This window comes from Folsomia candida, unplaced genomic scaffold (assembly GCF_002217175.1).
Source record: "Folsomia candida strain VU population unplaced genomic scaffold, ASM221717v1 Fcan01_Sc001, whole genome shotgun sequence".
Taxonomy (NCBI): Eukaryota; Metazoa; Arthropoda; class Collembola; order Entomobryomorpha; family Isotomidae; genus Folsomia; species Folsomia candida.
Window position 1 is genome coordinate 27,560,567 of NW_019091193.1, and position 22,795 is coordinate 27,583,361.

At 37.7% G+C, this 22,795-nt stretch overlaps 3 protein-coding genes across 3 annotated transcripts; 2 read left to right on the forward strand and 1 right to left on the reverse strand.

The window, feature by feature from the left end:
- The first annotated feature begins 116 nt into the window (after nucleotides 1-116).
- LOC110841636 (post-GPI attachment to proteins factor 2) lies at nucleotides 117-4,567 on the forward strand. The gene is made up of 8 exons (XM_022087320.2): nucleotides 117-1,041; nucleotides 1,125-1,159; nucleotides 1,232-1,298; nucleotides 1,377-1,488; nucleotides 1,566-1,700; nucleotides 1,775-1,990; nucleotides 2,092-2,193; nucleotides 2,831-4,567. The coding sequence occupies exons 1-8, from the start codon at nucleotides 892-894 to the stop codon at nucleotides 2,884-2,886; spliced, it is 873 nt and encodes a 290-aa protein (XP_021943012.1). The 5' UTR covers nucleotides 117-891; the 3' UTR covers nucleotides 2,887-4,567.
- Nucleotides 4,568-6,059: 1,492 nt separating this feature from the next.
- LOC110845841 lies at nucleotides 6,060-22,786 on the forward strand. The gene is made up of 4 exons (XM_022092364.2): nucleotides 6,060-6,574; nucleotides 18,253-19,341; nucleotides 19,868-21,688; nucleotides 22,027-22,786. The coding sequence occupies exons 2-4, from the start codon at nucleotides 18,253-18,255 to the stop codon at nucleotides 22,564-22,566; spliced, it is 3,450 nt and encodes a 1,149-aa protein (XP_021948056.1). The 5' UTR covers nucleotides 6,060-6,574; the 3' UTR covers nucleotides 22,567-22,786.
- LOC110845831 (zinc finger BED domain-containing protein 4) lies at nucleotides 14,685-17,061 on the reverse strand. Its single transcript, XM_022092351.1, has 5 exons — nucleotides 16,902-17,061; nucleotides 16,747-16,857; nucleotides 16,394-16,686; nucleotides 15,997-16,310; nucleotides 14,685-15,900 (listed from the first exon to the last, which is right to left on the reverse strand). Exons 1-5 carry the CDS (start codon nucleotides 17,059-17,061, stop codon nucleotides 14,685-14,687), a joined length of 2,094 nt encoding a protein of 697 aa, XP_021948043.1.
- Nucleotides 22,787-22,795: the final 9 nt, after the last annotated feature.

Consider the following 22,795-nt stretch of genomic DNA (forward strand, 5'->3'; position numbering starts at 1 on the left):
AAAATTAAATAATTATTCGATTTAAAAAAAAAATAATTTGTAAATATGAAAAATTTGCATTTCAATTCTTTTCTGATTAATTGTTGTTAGACTTTCATAGCCCCGATGCACCATCGCGGCGGCGTTCTGAGCCCAGTTTTCACTTTCACCAACCCAAGTCATTTCGAAGTCATCATTTTGGGTTGGGTGGGATTTAACATTTACACGACCTTTGACCTAGCATTACAGTAGTTTAAGTATAAATTAGTAGTATTTTCAGTACTTTTGATGAGAGCTAAGTAAAATTCTTCGTGTATAATTTACATTGATTGATTGGAAAATTGCAAACCTTGAAACACTAAATAGCCAATAACATAAATACAAAATATTAGTCGCTATCAACTCGTCAACACGGAAATTAAACAACTTCACTTAGGTCACATAATTGTCAAAATAAAAACAAAAGGTTAGAAGTAATGAAACCGGTAAAAGTAATGGACGTCATGGGCGAGGCTATTATCACCACCACCTACAAGAAGATAAGATAAAAGTTCACCTCTTTCGACATCAAATCAATTGCTGGAGAGGGTATGGACAACAGCTTCCTACTCTTATAGTAATTAATTAATGGGTCAGTAATTCATTAAGTGTGAAAAGCAAAAGGTGATTTAATCCTCACCAGAAGAAAGATGTCACAGAGATTCTTATCGTCATTAATTATTCAACAAGTCACAAAACACAGCACAGTATTTACCTGAAGAACACAATTACATAAAAAATTGTATAATCCGATGCAACAAGGAAGTATTAGAAAGAAAACCGCACTGCTGCGACGAAGGCTACACACATAATTACAAACCATGGATCATTAAAGGAATATATCCACCTGCGTGGTTTTCCAACAACTCAAAAATGTCGAAATATTCAAAAAGTTGGTTCGACTATAAACGACTTTCTGACGCCAGCACGAGCTTGGATGGGGTCGATTTCAATTCGACCACCATCGGCAGTAATAAGGACCTCCTTCAACGATGCAGCGTTATCCGAGTTCCGTTTCGCAATGTGAGTCGCGATTTATTAAAGTTAAACTCAGGACTAAATGTCTTTACATGTTTTTGAATATTTACTTTGTTAATTTACTACAGCTTGCCCGGGCCACGGTTTCTCTTCCATTGGGAGGGTAAGTTTCTCCAACTTTCAATTTCCGCCGTTATATCTCGTTAAGTGTTTTGTTTTTCATACTACATTCCAGATTCATCTTTATTGTCATCTGGGCTATGCTTACTGACTTGGAAGCAGCCACCTATACACATTGTGGGGTAATAATTTAGCATAATACACATCATGCAATTAGTTAAGTGTTTGGATTATTGCTAATGTTATGCTAATTTATCCAGGTCAGAAACTACCTGCCCTCCCTGTCAGCCGCGATGGGTGGCTTCTCTCTGAGCCAAACAGTCTGGCGGGTTTGCATCGCCCTCCACGCCGCTCCGCGTTTTATTGTCACTGGTAGCAAAATAAAATATAAATTTATATTCCGTGATGATAACCACTCGCCATCTACATGTCTAATATGTTTAATTTAGGAATGTATTATCGCTACCTGAAATCTATCGTGTTTGGCAGACACGTAATCTGGGCCGCGACCGCGTGTTTGTTAAACGTTTTAGAAAATCTTGGACTGATCGGGTTGACTTACGTTTCATCAAAGGAGAACTATAGTACGGGAAGGATTTCACAATTTTTCTAAAATTTTGATACGATTTTGGTCTTAAAAATGTATTTATTTTTACAGGAATCCATGAAAAGTGCTTCATAATTTTCATGGTGTGCTCAGAGCTTTACATGGTGATAATGTGTCTCCTCCTCCACCGGTGTCGCAACATCCCGGCGACGCTCCTCGAGAGTAAAAGTCTTCGTGTCAAGGTCACCCTCGTTCTCGTTAATCTTGTCAGCTTCGCCCTGGCCGGATACACGTTTGTTCGCCACAACGCCTACTGTGAGGAAGGAAGTAAGCGCGCAGCAGTTTACTGGTCATGATGATCAAACTATTTTTATGTATATTTTTTTGCGATTGTCAAATCCAGCTTAAAGTTTCAATTGTTCTTTCAGTGTACACCCTGTTCGCATTCCTCGAGTACATCGTGATCCTGACGAACATGGGTTTCCACATGACTGCCTTTTGGGACTTTTACGATAAAGTGATCACAATAGGTCCGTGCGGACTGGGTTTGAAATTACGTTGAAATGAAATTACGCACAAAATACTCACACAAATCTCTCTAACTTTTCTAAATGCACAATCTAATCTCCACTAAAGTCTGCTCTATACACCTTTAAACCTCAATTAAACTCAAAACTACACTTTGCTACAATTAATGTAATATGTACATGCTTAATAATTTTCCGCTCATGCTTCAATTCTATTCTAAAATGATCCCTGCCTTTTATGTACTTAATATGCCAAACAAATTTACTCGAATCTCACATTACTGCCTCACGTAATAACAATCAATGCTTTCCTTTGGGGAGGTGTACTCACTTAAATCAAGTTTGATGTTCTCTTATTGAATAGAGGATGATGTAAATATACTACTTTGCGAAATAAGGCATGTCAATTTTTATGGAATATATATGCATGTTCCTAATTTCGCTTTCTTTATTCAATTTTGACGTGAGTACGCTCTTCACTGATTTCTCGTGCTACAACGAAACTAGACTAAAAAAACTAAACTGATGTTAAGCTCAATCTGAATTATTTCCTTATTTTTCCTGGTTATGAATATAATTAATTTAATTGTTAAATTATTATTTTATTCATTTATCTATTATTTGTTACAATTTATTATAGATCTTTGCAATTTGAATCGTCTCCGTACCACGTTGAACCTGAACCTTCCCTACTAGATGCCAAGGTCCCACCAAAGATATAAGGAAGCAGGACTTTACCCTTGACCTCCACCACCCATTGCCACACTGTGTTGCCATTATTGTTCTATATGATTACCGATTCAAGTCAAATCCACTCCTTGTTCTTCACTCGTCATGGAATGGAATGGAATGTGTACCTTAATTGTTGTTGTTTGCTGTTTGCTCATTCTCCAAAAAGGACTTTGTTGAATGACGCTGTCCTCTTCGCGTGCTGTGATGTTATCCTGCTTTGTTTTTTGCTATACATAATCCTAGAATTGGATTGAAGATTTAAGCGACGAAACTGGATTTATAATTCTATTCAAACTAATAGAAGTGATAATTTGTATGCATTCATATTGATTATGTTTGTTACTTAACTTTGCACCCATCCGACCATACATATTTGTATTACGTACATGTTGTTACATTATTTTGAGATTAAGTATTTGCCAAACTAGGAAACCTATGTAATAATTGATACAGTATTTTGAAACATATATATTGTTGTATTTTATATTTAGTGCTATGACCTCAAGAGTATTTAAGAGGCACGATAGATAATTAACTTGGACCTTGGCTTTGATATGTATTTAGTTTTTCTACGCTTGTTGTTGTCTTGCTATCAAAATGTTTAGTTTAGTTCGTTTGTGCCACACTTTTTGATCGCATGCCATAATTTGCCTTAAATTCAATCAAGGTTTAGACTGATAAAAGTATTATTAGAAAAAAAAATACCAAACACCTGTGCTTCTATCGAGTATCTTCTCGTCAGTGAGCGAAAAGATGATTATAAACAAGTCGTAAATTTTCCAAAGTATTCAGAAAACAATCGGTTCGTTATTTCACGGATTTTTTTATCGTCAATTTTGCACCTCAAGAATTTGGTTTGTATAACGATTAACTATGTACGAGGAAAATTTGGTCAGCTAAAGCGGTGCATGTAAAATGTACAAAATTTTATCATACATGAGAATTTATAAAATTAGTACAAAATCAAAACCATTCTTGAGGTGGAAATGACTGAAAAAATATCATGAAACTGTGACCCGGTGCGTTTTCCTTTCACAAGTTTCACAAGTCTACACGACACATTCCGATTCAAATAATTCTATTACATACAAATATTAGTGAGATTGATACTAAAAATGTGGTTGTGTTAAAAAATGGCTTACTATTAATAATTAACTAATTAGCAAAAAAAAACTGAACTGATGAGTGAGCGAAAAAAAGTAACTCAATTAAATTTTTCAGCGATAGCTTTCAACCCTCCATTTTTGCAGGTTATCACAAATTGAAGTCTTAATTGTTAAAATATATTGTTTGATTTGAATATTATTTCAATTTAGATTTAACCCCTCGTTCGTGCTTGTCTAGCTTAATTTATATTTCTAGAGACTAAAAATAGTGTATACAGATTGAAATTATTATAAACTGTGTTACATCAATTTCAAAGTGAGTGAGATTTTTGCCGTTTCCAAAAAATAGGTAAAAATATTAAATCGTCATCCAAGTATTACTCAAACAGACTCTATAATAATTCTAGTGAAGAAAACATTTACAAATTTTACTTGTCTCAAAAGATTAGTTTTCAATCTATTTAGCAAAATTATTATAGTATTTGCAATCTATCTTGAACTTGATCTTGAATAAAGAATAATTTACATGATACTTATAACTCAACAAAACTCTGTTTATTGGTCGCAATATCACCATTGTGATTACTTTGTGATTACTTTGCGTGGGGGAGCGTTGTGTAGGACGGACTAACTGATAAACAAGAGGGAACCGTGCGTAAAGCACATGTCGAATTTTCGACTTAATTTGACCCATGCGCCCTTTAAGGGTTCCGGGCTTATTGTCGCCAATCTTATCTGGTCGACAACACATTTGTCGACACGTCATATTAATTTACAGGGAGTCCAAAAGTGCGAATAAAGTGGGATTAAATTCTTACTGATCCTGTACGGTGCCGTAACCTCCCCTGAAGCTGACGACGGCCTGAATTAGCCCCCTAAAAAAAGCGACGCCATCCTGCCTGCAAATCTCCCAAAGTAAACCTTGCCTTGGTTAGATTATCGTCAAACTCATTGTCCACTGAGGATGAGTAAAGAGAAATAAATTGTGTGATTTGTGAGAAACCAGGTGCATTTACTAACAGTAATGTTCACCATCCGTCATTCATGATACAACCAACCACCACAGACCAGATCCATCCTGAGAGAAAATTAAGAACAAAGGAATAGTGGAAAATAACAAACAACAAATTCTTCCTCCTCTCTGTTCAGTTTACTTACTTGACTTTGTGTCGTCAATTACAAATAATAGCATTTTCTGGTGTGACACAATGAGATCCATTCTATTATTCGGGTGGTGGTGGTGATGTGGTAGTGATTGTTGGATTGTTCGCTTTTTCGCGTATTGTGAATAAATAGTTGAGATTTTCTAAAAATGCCTAATTTCATGAATTGACTAGATGATGGGGACGACGAGGGTGAGGTCTGTCTGTCGATATGCTACTAGATATTTATGCGGATGGATGAAATAAAGAATGTCATGGATTTCGTCGCCCACATTAAGTCGCCACTTGGTCGAAGGGTGCTGTTTTAGAGGACGTTCTACGTATTCCACATCCCTCCCGCACGGCCCGGGGTCTCATTGTCCCGTCCGAAATAGTGGCAGGCAGGCGAAGGAGAATAAGGATCCAGTGACCGGAACGATTTAAAACCGTTGATGGATGAGGTTCTCACTTAACTTTACTCACTTACCTCATGGACTAAGCGAGTTAAATCCGTTGTTTAGCCAACCAACCACCAGACCAGCAGACGTTTACTTGCCTAGATGCATAAATATTTGGCTGCATACATACTTTTGTTAGGGCTTTTAAATCCTTTAATCCTTTCATCAGACAGAGAAGAAGAAGAAGAAGTGCGGTTACGTAAATAAAGAATAAAGAATCGGGCAAAACCTAACCACTGACTGCACTACCCAGCCTACCAAATCGTACCTATTTGTCTCATTCTGCCTCCTGAGATCGGCTGGTGTGTGCATTTTAGTCGACTAAATCAGTCCCACAGTCAGTTGTGTTGGGATTAATGCTTATTGTTAAAAATATTTTGGGATTGAATCATCACTGACTTTTTTCAGTGAGAAATATTTATTATTTGTGTGTACATAGTGACCATCATCACTTTTGACCAGAGTCGGGGATGAGTTGGATGACCAGTGCAGTGTGTAGTTCGGTACCGTGCAGAGCGAATCTGACGCCACAGCAGGCCACGCCACGCCATGCCACCGACTTGATTTTATTGTGCAACATTTAATCAGCAGACATTGAACGGAAATGAGAATATTGTTCAAAAGTTGAGACATTATGTGTAAAATTGAGAATATTGTTCTGTTCTAATTACCCTTTGTCTCATTGCACAAACAAACTCAGGTTTTTGGTATGATTACGTTTTGCGAGTGAAATATTAATATGCAACTTTTTGTATTTGTTAAATTCAACATTATTGCATGAAAGTGGCTTGCGTTCAGTTTGTTTTGAGAGGTTCGTTGGTCAAGAATGCGAAGGAGCTAGAGGAGGCAATTGATACGTAAAATTGGAGGAAAATAAGTTTTGGAAATGAGAATCTTTTAGTTTCTTGGAAAAGATTGACATTTCCTTCAGTGGAAAACTGTAAAGGTAAGAAATTTATATTTTTAATGGATTATTGTGAAAACATTTTCTGAATTTTGAACAATTATTACAAAATTTTAGATATGAGGGGAAATTTGGTTTCGAATTATGTAATCAATGAGATTTTAAACAAAGTATGTGTAAAAAATCATCTTACTTTTGGTATCATGAAATCAGATAAAAATTTGCAAGTTTTTAGCCGATTTTGATAAGTATTTATTCCTGGCTCTCAATAAACCTCATATTACGTTTGGCATCATATTTGTATCAGGAAAAATGAGACAAAAATTGACCGATTTTGATAAGCGCTTATGCCTAGCTCTATAAATCACAGAATTGTTAACCTAAAGGATTTTAACACGTGGTTATCGTCATTGCAAAGATAATCATAGTTTAAAAGTCAGAATTAATTTTGATCTCGGACTGGATCACAAGTATGTAACCACCATAGTCGTTTACATCCTTTGATACCCCTGCTGGTAATAAATAATAGTAATAATAACTCAGTTTTTTGACGCCGCTTCAGAAACCCAGATCATCTTGAAATCTAGAAAATAACCTAGTGAATCCATGTCACCCATTTATTTCGACCATATGGCACCTTTATCACGCAATAATAACTACGCACCATACACACACACGAGCCCATTGTTGACACGGATTGTTATATTGTTGTCCAAATTATAAGGATTCGAGGTGTAAAATTGAGCAGGTATATTCACGAGGTGACCTAATCTTACTTAACACTGATTCCGGCTGTGAAAATTATATATTTCCGACGCGTAAATAAGTATCATGAGGGAGTCGACATTGAAAATCGTTTCCATTTGAGGCATGAACTTGGGAATAAATAAGTCATTAGGTTTACAATAGGGGTCCCCCAGCACATGCTCTCCGATTTTGACCGAATTAGCGTCAATCGATGATAAATTCTCCCAGTGCGCAGATTTGGCAGAGATAAGTATTTGCATCCGAAGAGGAGAAAACGCGGAGTAAATTTGCAAAATGTAAAGTTTTCAACTTTTAAGCCCGTCTTCTCCTCTTTGGATGCAAATACCTATCTCTGCAAAATATGAGATGGTGTCTTTTGCATATTTCATTCTAATCAAATTTATAATCGATTTATACTAGTTTGGCCAAAATCAGAGAGCATACGCTGGGAGACTTCCATTATTAGTTATTTTTACACCTTTTAATGGGCACTGTGTAGGGGAATAATAAAAATCACGAATTTTTGGGGTTTTTCAATTAACTTCAGAAATTAACACCCACAAAATCTTGTAAAATGGGTAAAAACTGTGGATCGTTTAGTACATTTATGTAAGGTGACGTTAACATCTGACCCCCTCAAATATTTAGAAACTACACCCTTTCTGCACCACCCTTTTAATAGGTATTTAGCACTTATCTCCAAGATAATCTAACCGTAATAATTCAACAAAGTTTATCTATTTATGAAATGCCTTGTGAGTTTTTTACGATAAAAAACTCTTCTTTTTTTATTTGGGATTTCTTGAGCCAATAAAACTACTAACATGGCTTCCACTTTTAGTTGCGTGAAGCTGTTCAAGTGTCATTTTCAAGTATTTTTTTCTCCCAGCTTGAGATTATTATTGGAGTCGTGTTCTTTATTAGTTGAGGAGTTAAGTGCTCACATAAAATCATACAGCGTAAATAGTTTCTTTTATGTGCGAGTAAAGTACTGAGAAATTTGATCGACTATTTTTAAATAGGACCCACATTTCCGTTGTGTTAAATACATACAATCAAATGTGTATCGTTATCTTAAATGTTATTTTGCTGGTGGGTGTGGATGGGGCGAGTGAGTAGGTAGGACTGTAAATAATAAGTATTTAGAGTCGATTTTTTTGAGTAGTTAATTACATAATTGCTCTTAAAATGAATAACTCTATTTTATTTTTTATTGATTGATTGATTGACTGATTTTTGACTTGCTCCTGTCTGTCAGATCGTAAATGCATATGCAAATGCAAGTTCTTTAAGTTATATAAGTTGGCAAATTTATTAGGTAAAGAAGGACCATACATAATGGGTGTAACTAATTGTAAGTACGCGAATTTGGAGGGTGTGAATAAATTGTCAGGATTCCTTCCACCATGTTTTGTGTGTTTTGCAATTTTTGTAACAAAATTGAGACAAATATCATACTGAAAAACCTTCTAAAGTAAATTTACTCATGGAAAAGGTGAATTTTCAAGTTCGACATGAACTTTTACACAGGCACATTCAGAATATTTTAATCAATTTTATACAGATCTGCGGATTAAGAATAAAAAAGATGTAAAATATATATATTTTTTTAAAGGCGTTTAGCAATCCCGAAAAGTAAAATCTGTCAAAAATCCAGGATATTCTTCTGCACAGCCCTTTTGAAAGAGACTAAAATGATAACCACTGTATAGAGCACATAACGGGACATGCTGTCAGTCAGTACACAGCAGATAAGTTCTTATCGATTAACAAAATCTCGCGAAGAGGAGAAGGACCTACATATTTACATACACGAAGTAAGAGCTATTAACCCTTCAAGAATCACACTTGCCATTTTCTAATCCATTTCTTACTAACCGGGTTGATCAACAAAATTGATTGACCAATTAACTTACAATACTAATTAAAATTAATTAATTACTTTAGGATGATGCATTTCTTTCTTCTCCTCATTGTTAATTCATATTTGTACTGATGATTCAATCCAATCGTCGCAATTAGTGTAAGAATAAAGTTCACCGTAATTTGGCATTCTTTTAAAACAAATTGCATGCCAATTAATTCCATATTTTTTAATCAGATCATTTCCTACAATTTATTATACTCGTTTAAAATCAAAGTTAAAAATGAACGGATTTCATGATTTCTTGTTCTCGTATTTGTAATGGTAACAGTTTCCATATTACGTGAAGAAGTATCGCTTCAGCGGTTCGCTTTATTGAATTGCAACAAGAACAAACAAAAAATTGGGATAACTGCAACTTAACTTTGGGAGCTGTGCGTAAAGGATGTGATCCATGCCAAGATTTCGTGAACCTTTTTCCTCGTTATTAAAAAAAGAACTGGAAAAACGGGGAAATGGCGAAAGTTATAAAATGGGAACATTAATTAATCCGTAAAAATTTGAAGATTTTTATTCTTTGTCATAAAAAGCGTAACTCGTAAAAAAATACCAAAAAATGGAATGCCGTTCAATCTACAATTTAACGAAACCTTTATTTTTATAACAACTCTTTAGTAAATAATTGCATTTTTTAACGGAATGCTTTCAATTGAGTTTTTTTCTCCTTTTACCAATTTTTCATTACTTGTCAGGCACGGTTAAATTTTCCCAATAATTTTCCCCCTGGGAATTCCCCCCTCACAATTTAAGGAAAATTGTCCCATTTTCTCTGCACAGCCCCTCACCTACCTGCCTCGCCTGCCAAGAGATTTGACCAAAACCATCATAAAAATTAGTAAGCATTGACCCTCACAAAAACCATACAGTTATTTATTTATTACCAAAAGCACAGCACTCTCATTATTTATTATTACACAACAATTTAATATATTATTAGGTATTTACTTTGTTTGTTGGTTATTAATTTTATGGAGGGGAATCGCGTTGTTTCGTTATTTTTTATTTGTAAACCTGCCCCATCAGAACAAAACGTCATTACATACACCTGTTAAAACACAGCAAAGCATGTCCAACAATGAAATGGATTTGATTAACAGCAAAAAAATAGATGTATAATGGAAAACAGTTACTTAAAAGTAAAGCAATGGTCATCATGATTTTAATTTCTTTTCATTTTTTTTAAACAAATAAAATAATATAAAAATTCTAAGATTTCTTTTATGAACAAGGTTTTTTAATTGTTTTGTTAGAGAAATATATAACATTTTTAGTATGACGTGTAAATTATGTAAATTTTATTCAGCGATGCTGAGGTGGTCGTGAGATTGTTCCGTTTATTTACATGTCACACCGGAAACGAAGGATTACGAGAGACAAAGAAATTGCTGAGAAAATGTGGACAACAGTTGGAAAACCACTGTCTCTCAAAAATTAATTGTTAGTCAAATGCTTGCCATCGTATAAAAAGAACATGTGTCGTTTTTGTTCCTGCAACGAAGTGCAATTGCACCCTATGAACTTTTAATTGTGTTTTTCAATGCGGTTGGTCTTGGGTGCAAAATGTTGTAACAGGAATTTTGAGAATAGGTCGTCTCTTTTGAAGTTGGAAAAAACGTGCAATTCTTTGAAGATAAAAAGTGTTCAGTGGAGAAAAGAAAATTTATAATACTTTTCAATTTCACTGAAAATCAGAGCCATTCAAAGTTTTGAAAGATGATAATATTCATTTCTTAAAAACGGTAATGGATTTTTTTTATTGTTCCTATTATGAAAAAAATAATTTTCAAAATTTAACTATCATAATGTCAAACGCGTGTATTAAGCCAGAGCAGGAATAGTATTTAGTTTTGTAAATGTTAGAAGCCATTTTATAAAAAAAAAAATAATAGAAGAAGGAATAAGTAAAATTTTATGTCCGCGTTATCAGAAATTGCAAAACTATCCAATGAATTAACTCAACTGATGTATGAACTTTAATACATGAGCCAACGTTATTTTTAAAGTGCGAAAATGTTGATTGAATTTCGTAGTGTGATTTTATCCAAATACTGTCATTTGTTATAAGGGTTCCAATTGTTCCACGATTGATTACATTAGCCGAATGAGCCGTTTAATTTATTCAATTTCGTATGATTTCGTATGAGTTCTACGCCAAAATAAAAATAGCTGGTGCTAAATAATAAAATAATTCGGCTCATTCGGCTAATCAATCGCGGATCACTTGGAACTCTTATAACAAATGGCACAGTCATTTAAGCCATGCCTTATGCAATCGTTGTATTTCGAAAATTGTAATGCGTTGACCGATTTTTACCAAATTTGGCAGAAACACTTATCTTTCTTTAACAACTGAATATAAAGCAGATCTTGAAATTTTTTCGGTCCACTTTTCAGAAATTCACTTAAAAAGCTGAAATTTGGAACAGAGAGATTCGTAATGGCATTTCATGAAACAATGACTTTCTAATCGATTGATCCATACCGATTTCTAAAATTGAAATTTAATTTGAAGGCTAATAATGATTTATGATAAAAGAATATAAGACTTGAATTTAAAATTTTTATAGAAGCGACCCCTACTGGTCCTTGGGGTCAAGGGAAACGTTTAGTACATCAAAATTTGTTTTTTTTGCCAATCGGCACTTCATCGCAACTCAGCAGGTGCCTCCTCTCGTCGCAATCGTTGGGTGTCATTTTCTCAAAAAGTGATGCGTAAAAACCCATATTATGCTAATGAATGTGTCGTCGTCACAAATCGTCAATTTGGTGCAAATCGATTGTGGTGACACAGTGATGACAGGTGTTGGTCAACTTTGTAGAAAATGATTTTCTAAATTTTGTCGCATTTCTCTTTCCTGATTACTACGGAAAGAAAGCAGATGTTAAGAAAGGAAATGGAATGAAATGCATCTTGCACACCTGCACCAAAATCAAGAATAGAAAAGCAACCAATCCTCGAAATAATCCATCCCCAACCCACTGGCACCATTTTTCCCCTTGAAACAAAGAATTAAATCAAGTCTGGTGGATTGTTTAACCTCACCGTTTAACTCGGCTATTTGCCTAAATAAAATAAGTTGACAATGTTACGTTTAACCGGTGCAGATGTTTGATTTGGAGACAGAAATAATTACATTTTAGTGGAGGACAACGGATGCAGTACAGAAAAATAATTATGTAAAATATATTCCTTTGTTTTTATTACGAAAAAAATTCAAACTAAAACCTAATTAACAGGGTAAATTAGAAAATTTAGAAAATTTATGTTTTAATTTTAAACAAAGAATCCGACTAATTAACAGATTAGATCGGGAAATATTTGGAAAACTTAGACAACTATGTAAAATATTTCTTTAAATTGACCAATTAATTGGGAAGTATTGAAAATTTAATTAAAAAATGATGGCCTAACTTATGGAAAAAAAGTTCGATTAATTAGCAGGTTAGATTGGGAAATATTTGAAAAAGTTAGATAATTATGTAAAATATTTTTTAAATTTTTATTATAAAAAAATCGATCAATTTACAGGTTAGATTGGAAAATATTTGGAAACTTTAGATAAAAAATTATGGTTAGACTTTTAGTCGATTGCATGCACACATGACAAAAATGTTTCATTTTTCTATTTTTTCTATCCACGTTCACTTGCTGGATGTGTATATGAAAGGTATAGTATGTCAGCAGACACTCCAATGTTAAATAAAAATGCTCGTGTGGCGAAACCTTACAAGATAGAAAGATAAGGTAAAAGAACTTTATGACCGTCTCCCAAATCTAGGTATAGGGCACGCATACCGTTTTTCGAAATTTTGAAACGTTTTTGAAATATGCACCAAAACGTTTTGTTTTACAAAATAACACTAAATACCACCGTAAATGATTTAGGCCAAAGATTAAAAAAAACCAGCGACAGGGTTATATCCACAGGTGGAATAGCTACAAATTTTAGTCGGAAATTTTTTTCATATCATGCCTCCTTTTGGCGCGAAAATTCAAAATGTCGATTTTCGGGTCGTGTCATTCTGACAAGGGTAGCATGAACAAGATTGACTTTTTGAAGATATTGCAACTAGATAATTATTCCTCAGAGCTATGTGGTATTTCCTCTCATAAACCATTTTTCGAAATGCAGCTTGTGTCTGGCGCTAAGTTCAAAGCTTTGAAAATTTTCGCAATTTCGGCTGCAAATTTCTTACCAATACTACAGCCAAGATGTTACATTCTAGCGACCGAAGCAAAGTGGGACCGTCTTTGGAATGGCCCACCTTAGATTTCTCCTATTTACAACTTATTCGAAATCGACCTGGTTTTTGAGCTATGGCGGGATATCCAAAATTCGACTTTTAATGGGCATAATCGTGGGATATAACGTACTTAGTGTTAAAAAATAGTTCTTTTCCGCGGTTTTACCGCATAACTTGTTCTCTCATGTTTTCTTAACCGTTGTTGATTGTTCATTGCACTATGCACACATTTGCACGGACTGCATATCTAGAGTAGCGCTCCTGCAGAAATTGTATACGACGTAATCTCTGACATATCTTCCTCCTCAATCTGTAATGACAACAATGCTGCCGTAGAAAAAAAATGTGTGTTATTATTAGTGTCATGTCGGGATTTGATTCTTATTACGAGAGGAGAGAGGAAAAGTCACGCTGAAACGATTCAAGTAACATATGCCACACATACTTAAATATAATTTGGCACAATATGTAATGGCCATAGATTTAACATTGTGAGTTAGTCGTATACATATAGATTTAGATATGTATCCACTTACAATGCAGGTCTCCAAGCGTATGCTCTCCGGTTTTTACCAAATTAATGTCAATCGATCACAACTTTGGTATTAAAATTGCAAAAGACACGATCCGCCAGTGGTCATGTTTGGCGGAGATATTTGAATTCCAAGAGGAGAAAACACTAAAGTTTTCAGAGCAACTCGACAGATATATTTGACAGATTTTACAATTTTGCAAATTTGCTTCTCGTTTTCTCCTCTTCGGATGCAAATATCTGCCAAATATTAGCATTGGGAGATCGTGTCAAATTTCATATTAATTAAATTTGTGATCAATTAACTAAGGTTGCTGCGGGTAGTTGCACTACCCGGCCAATATTTACCAATTACCCGGACCCGGCGGGTACCCTGCCGGGTAACCCAGCAGGGTACCCGCCCCGGCTTTTCAATATGGAATGGAAGAACTATATAGTTTTGACTTAAAATGTATGGTAAATCCTGGTCATTATGTTATGTAACAAATAATCAATTTATTCAGCACATTCATTCACGACATTAAGAAAATAATGTGAAGATTATTTTTTTTAAATAAACGTCCATCAAAAATAGGAACATACCGGCATGTTTTTAGTTAGTGTAAATTAATAAAATTATAAACTAGTTTACTATTAAGAGCTGCAATTTCTTCTATAAAGAAAGCCAAACATTTACCACATTATTATAGATTTAAGGAAACGCTTTAGTACTGATAGTTGATTATTGGCAGATTGTGTTTTAAGAAAAGTAGGGTTTCTGCATGATTAGGAGTCAGCTGCGTTCGGAGGTTATCATAGATCTGTCCAGCTTCAGAGAACATCCTTTCGCTGTAGACGCTGGTGGCAGGGGCTGATAAGAACTTTTTTGCATATTTTTGAAGCGTCGGAAATTTGTCCTTGTTAGTCTTCCACCATTTTAAGGGATCATTCAATCCAGTATCCGTCAAAGTAAGAGTCTTGCTTTTTATAGGAATTGGATCTGCTTTCCAATACGAATTAATTTCGGCGACAATTGAGGTCCGTTTAACTGCAGCGGCTTCAATATTTTCTTCTGACACCTCCGAAATTTCCATAGATTGCTTAATGGCTTCATCGTAACAGTTCCAGAAGGAGACATGCAACTGGTCCGCTAACGTTAAAGGACCTTCTAATTGACAAGGGGGGAGTTCGGGTTCAGATGTAAACAAGCCGGCTTGTTGAGGTTCGAGGGGAGAGGCAGGGTCAGGGATGCCCATCTCTTCTTGTAGGATAAAATTCTGTAATCTAGCCTTCACCAGGTCTCGAGTGTTGTCAGAGAAGAACATTTGTTTATACCGCGGGTCTAGACAAGTTGCAAATGCATATTCATCCACATCGGGTAGTTTCTCGAATCGTTTTTCAACATTCTTTAGAAACTCTTTTTTCAAAGTCTTCAATCCGGCATCTAGACCTTCAGTTTTTTTGAAGTATCGTAAGAGGGCTTCCACATTTGGTATCACTTCTGATACGATACTAGAGTTAAAGCTGACAAGCTTCGTAATTTCTTCCAAGGGCTTCAGAATAGCGATCACGCCTGGTAGAAGTGTCCACTCATTTGTGGTCAAATTGTCAAAATCAATTTCAGTTGATAAACTTGCTATGATTGCCTTTAGATCCTGAAGCCTTTCAAGCATATAGAACGTGCTGTTCCACCTTGTCGCGACATCTTGGATCAGTTTCTTTGGTGTCAGGCCCATATCTTTCTGCTTTTTAAGGAGAAGGGTTGAGTTCTTCTGGGACTGAGTAAACTTTGCGACTATTTTCCTAGATTTCGCAATTAAATTTTTGACGCTCACTGCTTTGACTGAATCATGGAATGCTAGCTGAATTGTGTGGGCGAAGCATCCGATGTTGCTCAGATTAGCATCATTTAAACCTTTGACTATATTGGCACCATTGTCACTGAAATTGAAATATAATGAGCTATTTAGGAAAAGATTCATAAAAAACAATCCGGCTTGTTGCTTTTGCGTTTCTTTTATTAAAATAAGATCTTACCGAACTAACGTGTGAACTTTGTTTGTAGGAATATCCCAACTTTTTAGCATATCAAGTATCACTTCAGAAATCTTCTGACCGCTGTGCTCACCGGAAAAATGTTTACATTGAAGAACAGCATGGCGATGTTTAAATATATCGTCAATCCAATGCCCAGTGAAACTTATAAATCCAAAGTTATTTTGCTCGCTTGTCCAAATGTCACTGGTGAACGAAATCCAGGTAGCGTCCTGTACTTGACTCCAAATTTTTTTCCGTGTCCTTTCATAAATTTTGGGAATAATTGTATCCGTCATGTAAGTTCGCCCTGGGACCTGAAACAAGTTTAGTTAAGGATCATCTATTTATTAATTTAACACGCCGGCGTGTTTATTGAGTGTATTTAGAATCAGCATACCGGATATTGCGGTTTCATAGCCGCTAATAATCTCCTGAATCCAATTTTCTCTACAAAGCTGTACGGTAGGACATCAACGGCTATCATCTCTCCTATTGTGTAATGTAGACTCTGTGCCCTTAAATCATCGATTTTCCATTTCTTTTTAGATTCAAGACTCTCGATTAGGGTTGGCTGGGTTAGTCGCATTTTCTTTGGAGTCGTGGAGCCGTAATTGTCGTCGTCACTTGAAACGGCGACCGCATCAGGATCATTTGAATACGCCTGCTGATAGTGAGTAGGATGCTTGGCCTCTAAATGTTTTTTTAGAGATGAAGTGCTACGGCTTTTTCCAATGCCACAAGCTATCTCACCATTACAAACAGTGCAGACTGCTTTAGATGGGTTGGTTGAATGATCTTTAAACCACAGCCAAGCCCCACTTGTCCGTCTCGTTCCTAGAATAGAAATTATTCTTTTGATTCCTGAAATAAAGCGAATTTATTAGCAAAATGGCTAAAATAGTTACCTTTTTGTGCTTCTTGTTTTAACGCCGAAGCTCTCGTTTTTTCTCTTGATCTCAGCAGACTTAACAAACCGGCTTGTTGATTCTGCTCGCCACCAAGGGAGTTTGAATTGACTTCGTCCTGGGAGCTTGAAGGCGAAGGTGCCTCGTGTGAGGACGACATTTTTGGAGATTTTTAGTGTTAGGTTAGCATGAGTTTATTAATTATTAGATAGAATTTGTAAATTTATATCCATGAAACAATTCGAGCAGGTGTGCACTGAATTATTGAGTCGAATGAAGAAACCGCACCAAAATCTGTCACAGTATGCCCCAGAAAACGAAAAATGGGAAAATAAAACTACCCGGCCGGGTAATTCTCAATACCCGGCTCAGCCGGGTACCCTGCTTTTTTAGATAAATTGGCCGGGTAGCAGGGTAGCCGGGTACCTACCCGGTACCCGCGGCAACCTTACAATTAACACTAGTTTGTCAAAATTGGAGAGCATACGCTCGGAGACCTGCATTGTTAGTAAGTTAGCAAGGCTGCTATTAAATGAGAGGCAAAATGAGACGACACATATTGGACACTCGACTGGAAAGTGTATCAAAATGCCCATCCCCTCGCCTCACCTTCTCTCTCTCACCATTGTCTCACTTCGCCTCCCCGTTACCCACTCTACTTCTTTTTTTCTACATACAAAACTGGACCTTTTTTCTTCCCATTTTACCGATTAGCTCAGATTACACCTCTTTATTTATATATTTACTTGATCGAATCTGCATCTGCATCACCCTCTTTTTATAAACGTTGAACAAAAAAAATCAAAATCCTTTACCAACCACACCACCCACCCAACCAACCAAACCGTCTTTGATTACGGTCATATTCATGCATTTCACATTTGTGTGTCCAACTAATCTGTAAAATGCATAATTGTTCTCTCCATCTGTCACTCTTTCCACCTGCTTGCCTACCATGTGCCAAATTTCCTACTCGTGTCGTAAATCCAAATCCAACCTGCACACAAGAAAAGAAAAAGAAACATTCGCGCATCTATTTGTTTAACAAGTCTCAGATACAGATACGCTTAACCTGTTTCATTCCTCGGCGTCGTCGTCATGATGAGAAAAAAAAACCGAGAAACAAAACACTTCATTCCCACAGATGAAAACCAAATCTGATTAGAAAAAAGCTATTATTCAATTCTTCAAGGAATTACTAGAACGTTAATAATATCTGGCGTATGTATGTACCGGCCTTGTCGTCACTACTGTCTTGGTGACACCATTATCATTATGACGATAGTGAGACTGGTTGAATGGGGACGCAGGCAGGCCGGGATTTACATGGCTTTTTTTTCTCTTTATACAGATGGTGATCATACTTCAGCAAACGTTGGAGGATGGGCAACGCTTCGTCTCGACGGTGATTGAGGGGGCGGGTGGCGGCGGCGGTGGCGGTGGGAACGCATCGTCCGAACACGATTCCTCCAACTTTTCGATGAACAGTCAACACTCGATCAGCGAACGGAGTGCAGTTTACAAGCAGAGGATCGACAGCCTCTTCGGACGTCCCAGTCTCACCGGGAGGAGTTCTAGGTTACTGAGAAGTCCACTGTTTAGTGGGGGTGGTGGAGGTGGTGGTGGAGGTGTTGTGCGTATTAATGGGGAAAATGTGACCAGATTTTCCAGCCACGAGGAGGAGGAAGACGACGACGACGACGATGACGAAGAGGAAGACGCCTATTCTCGCATTACGGATAAAACGTCGTCGTCTTCGAGGTCATCCATAATTACGGATTCTTTAAACCATCGCGCCATTAAGAACGCGTGTTCATCGTCTACTTCGATAAACGTGAGTAGTGTCCGGATAACGTGTGGGGACGAGTCCAGGTCGTCGGATTTGGGACAAAGTGTATCCGTCGTAAGTAGCAGCAGCAGCAGTAACAACAATAATAATAGTACGGCGTCCCCCGTGACGGTGAGTTACGTCAATACGACGCCACAAATTCAGCCGAGGAGCAGCAGCAGCATTAAGATTGGGAGCAGTACGACGGAGACGAATGCGAATAACATGTGGCGCAATGGGACTTATGGTGAGACTTGTTGTTCCGAGGGGGAGAAATCGCTGGGGTACGTGACAAGGGGAACGACCCCGCCGAGAAATAGTGGGGGAGGAGGAATGCTGCAGTTCTCGGTGGAATATTTAGGCTCCGTCCCGGTGGACGGGGCGACGACGTCGTTGCAGGATTTGCAAGGCCCGTTGAAAAACTTGTATGGGGATTTCCTCTCGAGGAAGAACGTGCTCACGGGTCAGCTGGCCATCACGGCGGAGGGGATCAGATTTGAGGCACCCAAGCTTCGATTGGTCAATCCCTTTTCGACCATTGCGGTCTGGGCGGCCATCAAGTTTGTGGCGAGAGGGGAGGAATGTGCGTTCATGCCGTTGATTAGTGATCCGGTAAGAGAAGGGGTTTCTTCTTTGTGGTGTGGCCTCTATGCTCACTACGAGTTTTTCAGCTTTGTAAAGTTGGCAAAGAGGTGGTTTCATCAGAAATTGTGCCAATTTAGAGACGCCTCGGTCAATCAACGTCTTTTAATTATGGTCAAGGTTTGTAAACTGCAAATTTTGTAAGATGTCGGATTTTTCCAAGCTCTTTAAACGTTGACCATCATTTAAAAGATACAGATTGATCGAAGCGTCGTTAAATGGGTGTCGTTTTTGTCTGTTAGCTGATGAAACCACGGAGCATATACACATCAAAATAAGTAAATGCTTTTACTCCAAAGTTTCTCTGGTAAATTATTTTCTCTCGCTGGAAATTTTGAAGGAAAAGTATTTACGAGTTATGTTTATCCATAAGGCCCCACATCTTTGCTAACTTTACAAAGGTTTATATTTGTAGCTGAAAAACTTGCAGTGTCTCATTTCTTGTTTTCCATGTTATTTTTAAACTGTTTGAACAATAATTGTGCTTGTCTATTAGGAGGGTCAAGATAAGAGCCGCCTCTTCGCCCCCATGGACCCCGATTTTGCCCGGATATACGTCACATGTCAGTCGAAGGGTGGCGGAGGTTTTAAGAATCCACCCCTTTTCGCCTGTGTCATGCGGGAGGCTTCCTTCTCCCTCGACTGTCACGCCTTCGCCTGCAAATGCGCGGAGGATGCGATCGTCGTGGCGGCGAATTTATACCAATCCCTCGTCGACAAGATGCGCTCTGGTCATAACAACCACAACTTGGAACACACCCACCACCACGCCACGAGCAAGGAGGGTGAATCCGGCTACGGCAGTTTGACGAGGACGTCCCCTTTACAAAGTAGTCCGAACAGTGGTGGTGGAAACCAAAATCGGTCGTCCTCTTCCTCCGCGGCGTCATCCCCGTTGGGAAACAGTGGCGGTGTTGGTGGTGGTGGGGACGGGGTAAATTTGGTCGGGGTGGAAAGTGGTCCTTCCTCCTCGTCTGGAATAGACGACCACAAAAATCATATCCATCTTAATTCGCGTTCCGTATTTTCCGACTCGGAATCCATCATTCCAATCCGACCTCCCCGAAGGAAGAAGAAATACTCTGAAATTCCAACGGGAAACTTGAAACGGTACAATTCTGAGGATTCCGTCCTTCTCAAGATTCCTCATAGGAGAAAATCCTTCAAACAACGACCCCCCTATGTCAACAACAAGGTGAAGAAACGCGTCCAAATTTCCACCCCGGACGAAACCTCTTCTGGCGATTCGATCCACAACGAATCCGCCATTGATCAAGTTCTGGACCGCATAATTAATCCAGGAGGAATGTCTTTCAACGATTTGAAGCCGTCGTATCAGGATTTAATTCTGAAAATCGCCCTCACTCTGACGCAAGATCAGTTGTACCAAAAGAGTAAACAAGCCATGAAGAAACAACAGCATTACTTGAGGAAGTCTAGTAAAGTCAGTTCGAAAAGGTGGGCATCTTCTGGAGGGGACGTTTCAGATGACAATTCACAATTTTTAAACCATTTGTTAAAGTCCTTTTCGAAAATTGGGTCAAAATCTGGGTCAAAACAGGAACAAAATATCAGATTTTCAAAAAATAATCCCGTCGCACCCGCCCCTAGGAAAGTCATCCTCAAAAAGCCCAAAGATATTCACGGTGATGACGCCGCATTCATGTCGTTCTGCAGTGGCTGCATTTGTGAGTCCTGCTCGGAAAAGTGTTATTGTTCCCTTCCCATAAAAAGTGGGGGTTTGCTGAGCAACAGTAAACTGCTTCTGAACGGAATCACCTTTCCCGTTTCGAATAATAAGAATCAAAAATGCATAAATGTTGGTGATCCGACGTGCGGCACGCCAACGACGGCGACGGCATCTTCCACCCCGTGTCCCATGGGGAAAGCCTGCACCGAAAAGAAGGACAAGAAACAACGCAAACTTTGCGGTTATGATTCCGAGAGTTGTGCCGAGAGTGAGAAATGCTACTGCGAAATTAACCAAATTAAGTCGAATGGGTTGAAAATTTATAATATCAATTTGGACACGGAAACGTCTGACACGGATACGAATTCTTACGATTTGGAGCCCTTCAATCAAGGTAAAGGGCGGCGGGATGAGGAGGATGGGAATTCGAGCAATAATGGAGGATCGAAGGCGGGGGGGACGAGATCTGTCGAAATTTTATCGTATCATCCAGCGAAAAGGTTGGCGTACAATTTGTCCCCCGGACAGCAAACGACCAATGCAATGGTGCATTTTGAGGACGGGGGGCATAGCTTTCAGGGCAGCACAAATTCCCAGGTTGGGGGCATGGTGTCACCATTTTGCAGTGTAAGTCGGCCATAGGGGTCACAAATTTTGGGTATTAACTTGCTCGAAATTTTTTATTGTGATTTTCTTGTAAAAAAATCAAATTAGAATTAAAATTGATTAATTGTTTTTTTGGTCTTGGAATTTATATTGGATCATACTTTTAACAAATTTTATCTAAAAAATAGTTAAAAATTTTGTTTCTTAATTTGCTTAAAGTTTTTTATCTAGGTTTCTTCTGATAAAAAATAATTTAGAATTGAAATTAATCAATTTTTTAAGTCTAATTGACATTTTGTGGTAACACTTTTTAAAACCTTTAAAATATATATTTACATCTTCAATCTCTCCAATTTTAGCCCAAGAAAATGGAGCAGGACTCAAAAAGGAAGAAATCCCAGCGCGACAAAGTGCTTCTAATTACAGGATCCAGTCACTCATCTCGATTAGTGTACAAGGACAAGTCCAACGGCAACGTGACGACGACGACGCCGACGTCGACAACGCCGTATCATCACAATCAGCACTCCTCCGGACCCTCTTCCTCTGACGGGAAGAAATCTCGGAATGGGATGCATCACAGGAATAATAATCTCCTCGACATTATGGAGGTTGAAATCAATGAGGACGACGATGACGATACGGATCATCGCCACAGATCCACGGACACCGACACCGGTGAAGATACCGGCAGCGGTGGTGGTGGTATCGCCCCCGAGAAAGTGCTGTCCATGAAAAAAACGGCGGAGATAGCGGCGATGTTTACAGATCTGAAATTGGACCAGACTACCAACGTGATTCCTGATTTGGGATCGAGCAACAATTTCGAATCTATGCAAAATCCGGATGATTCCACGGCATCGTTAGATTTTGAAGCGTCTCTTGGATATTTGCCGTGAAGTTTAATACATAAATTAGATAGTTTTATACAATTCACGCTATTTTTCATAGCTGGGTAAGCTGTGTAAAGTTTCCGAAAATCTGAAACCCCATAAACTGGACAATCAATTATTGCAATTAATTCCTTAATTTTGTCCCAGTTTGTGTACAAAATTTACACAATTTACATAAAAATCTAGTAGCGTACATGAATACTCTCAATTTGTAATTCTATAAAATTTAAAAGAC

What these genes read in the sequence shown, in the direction of transcription:
- LOC110845831 (XM_022092351.1), bottom strand. Translation starts at nt 17,061, where the DNA reads ATGTCGTCCTCACACGAGGCACCTTCGCCTTCAAGCTCCCAGGACGAA. An exon ending in AGTCTGCACTGTTTGTAATG is followed by an intron (nt 16,687 to 16,746) that starts GTGAGATAGCTT and finishes AAAAACATTTAG; the next exon opens with AGGCCAAGCATCCTACTCAC. An exon ending in CTATGAAACCGCAATATCCG is followed by an intron (nt 16,311 to 16,393) that starts GTATGCTGATTC and finishes AACTTGTTTCAG; the next exon opens with GTCCCAGGGCGAACTTACAT.
- LOC110841636 (XM_022087320.2), top strand. Translation starts at nt 892, where the DNA reads ATGTCGAAATATTCAAAAAGTTGGTTCGACTATAAACGACTTTCTGAC. An exon ending in TCCGAGTTCCGTTTCGCAAT is followed by an intron (nt 1,042 to 1,124) that starts GTGAGTCGCGAT and finishes AATTTACTACAG; the next exon opens with CTTGCCCGGGCCACGGTTTC. An exon ending in TTCATCAAAGGAGAACTATA is followed by an intron (nt 1,701 to 1,774) that starts GTACGGGAAGGA and finishes TTATTTTTACAG; the next exon opens with GAATCCATGAAAAGTGCTTC.
- LOC110845841 (XM_022092364.2), top strand. Translation starts at nt 18,253, where the DNA reads ATGGTGATCATACTTCAGCAAACGTTGGAGGATGGGCAACGCTTCGTC. An exon ending in TGCCGTTGATTAGTGATCCG is followed by an intron (nt 19,342 to 19,867) that starts GTAAGAGAAGGG and finishes CTTGTCTATTAG; the next exon opens with GAGGGTCAAGATAAGAGCCG. An exon ending in TGGTGTCACCATTTTGCAGT is followed by an intron (nt 21,689 to 22,026) that starts GTAAGTCGGCCA and finishes CTCCAATTTTAG; the next exon opens with CCCAAGAAAATGGAGCAGGA.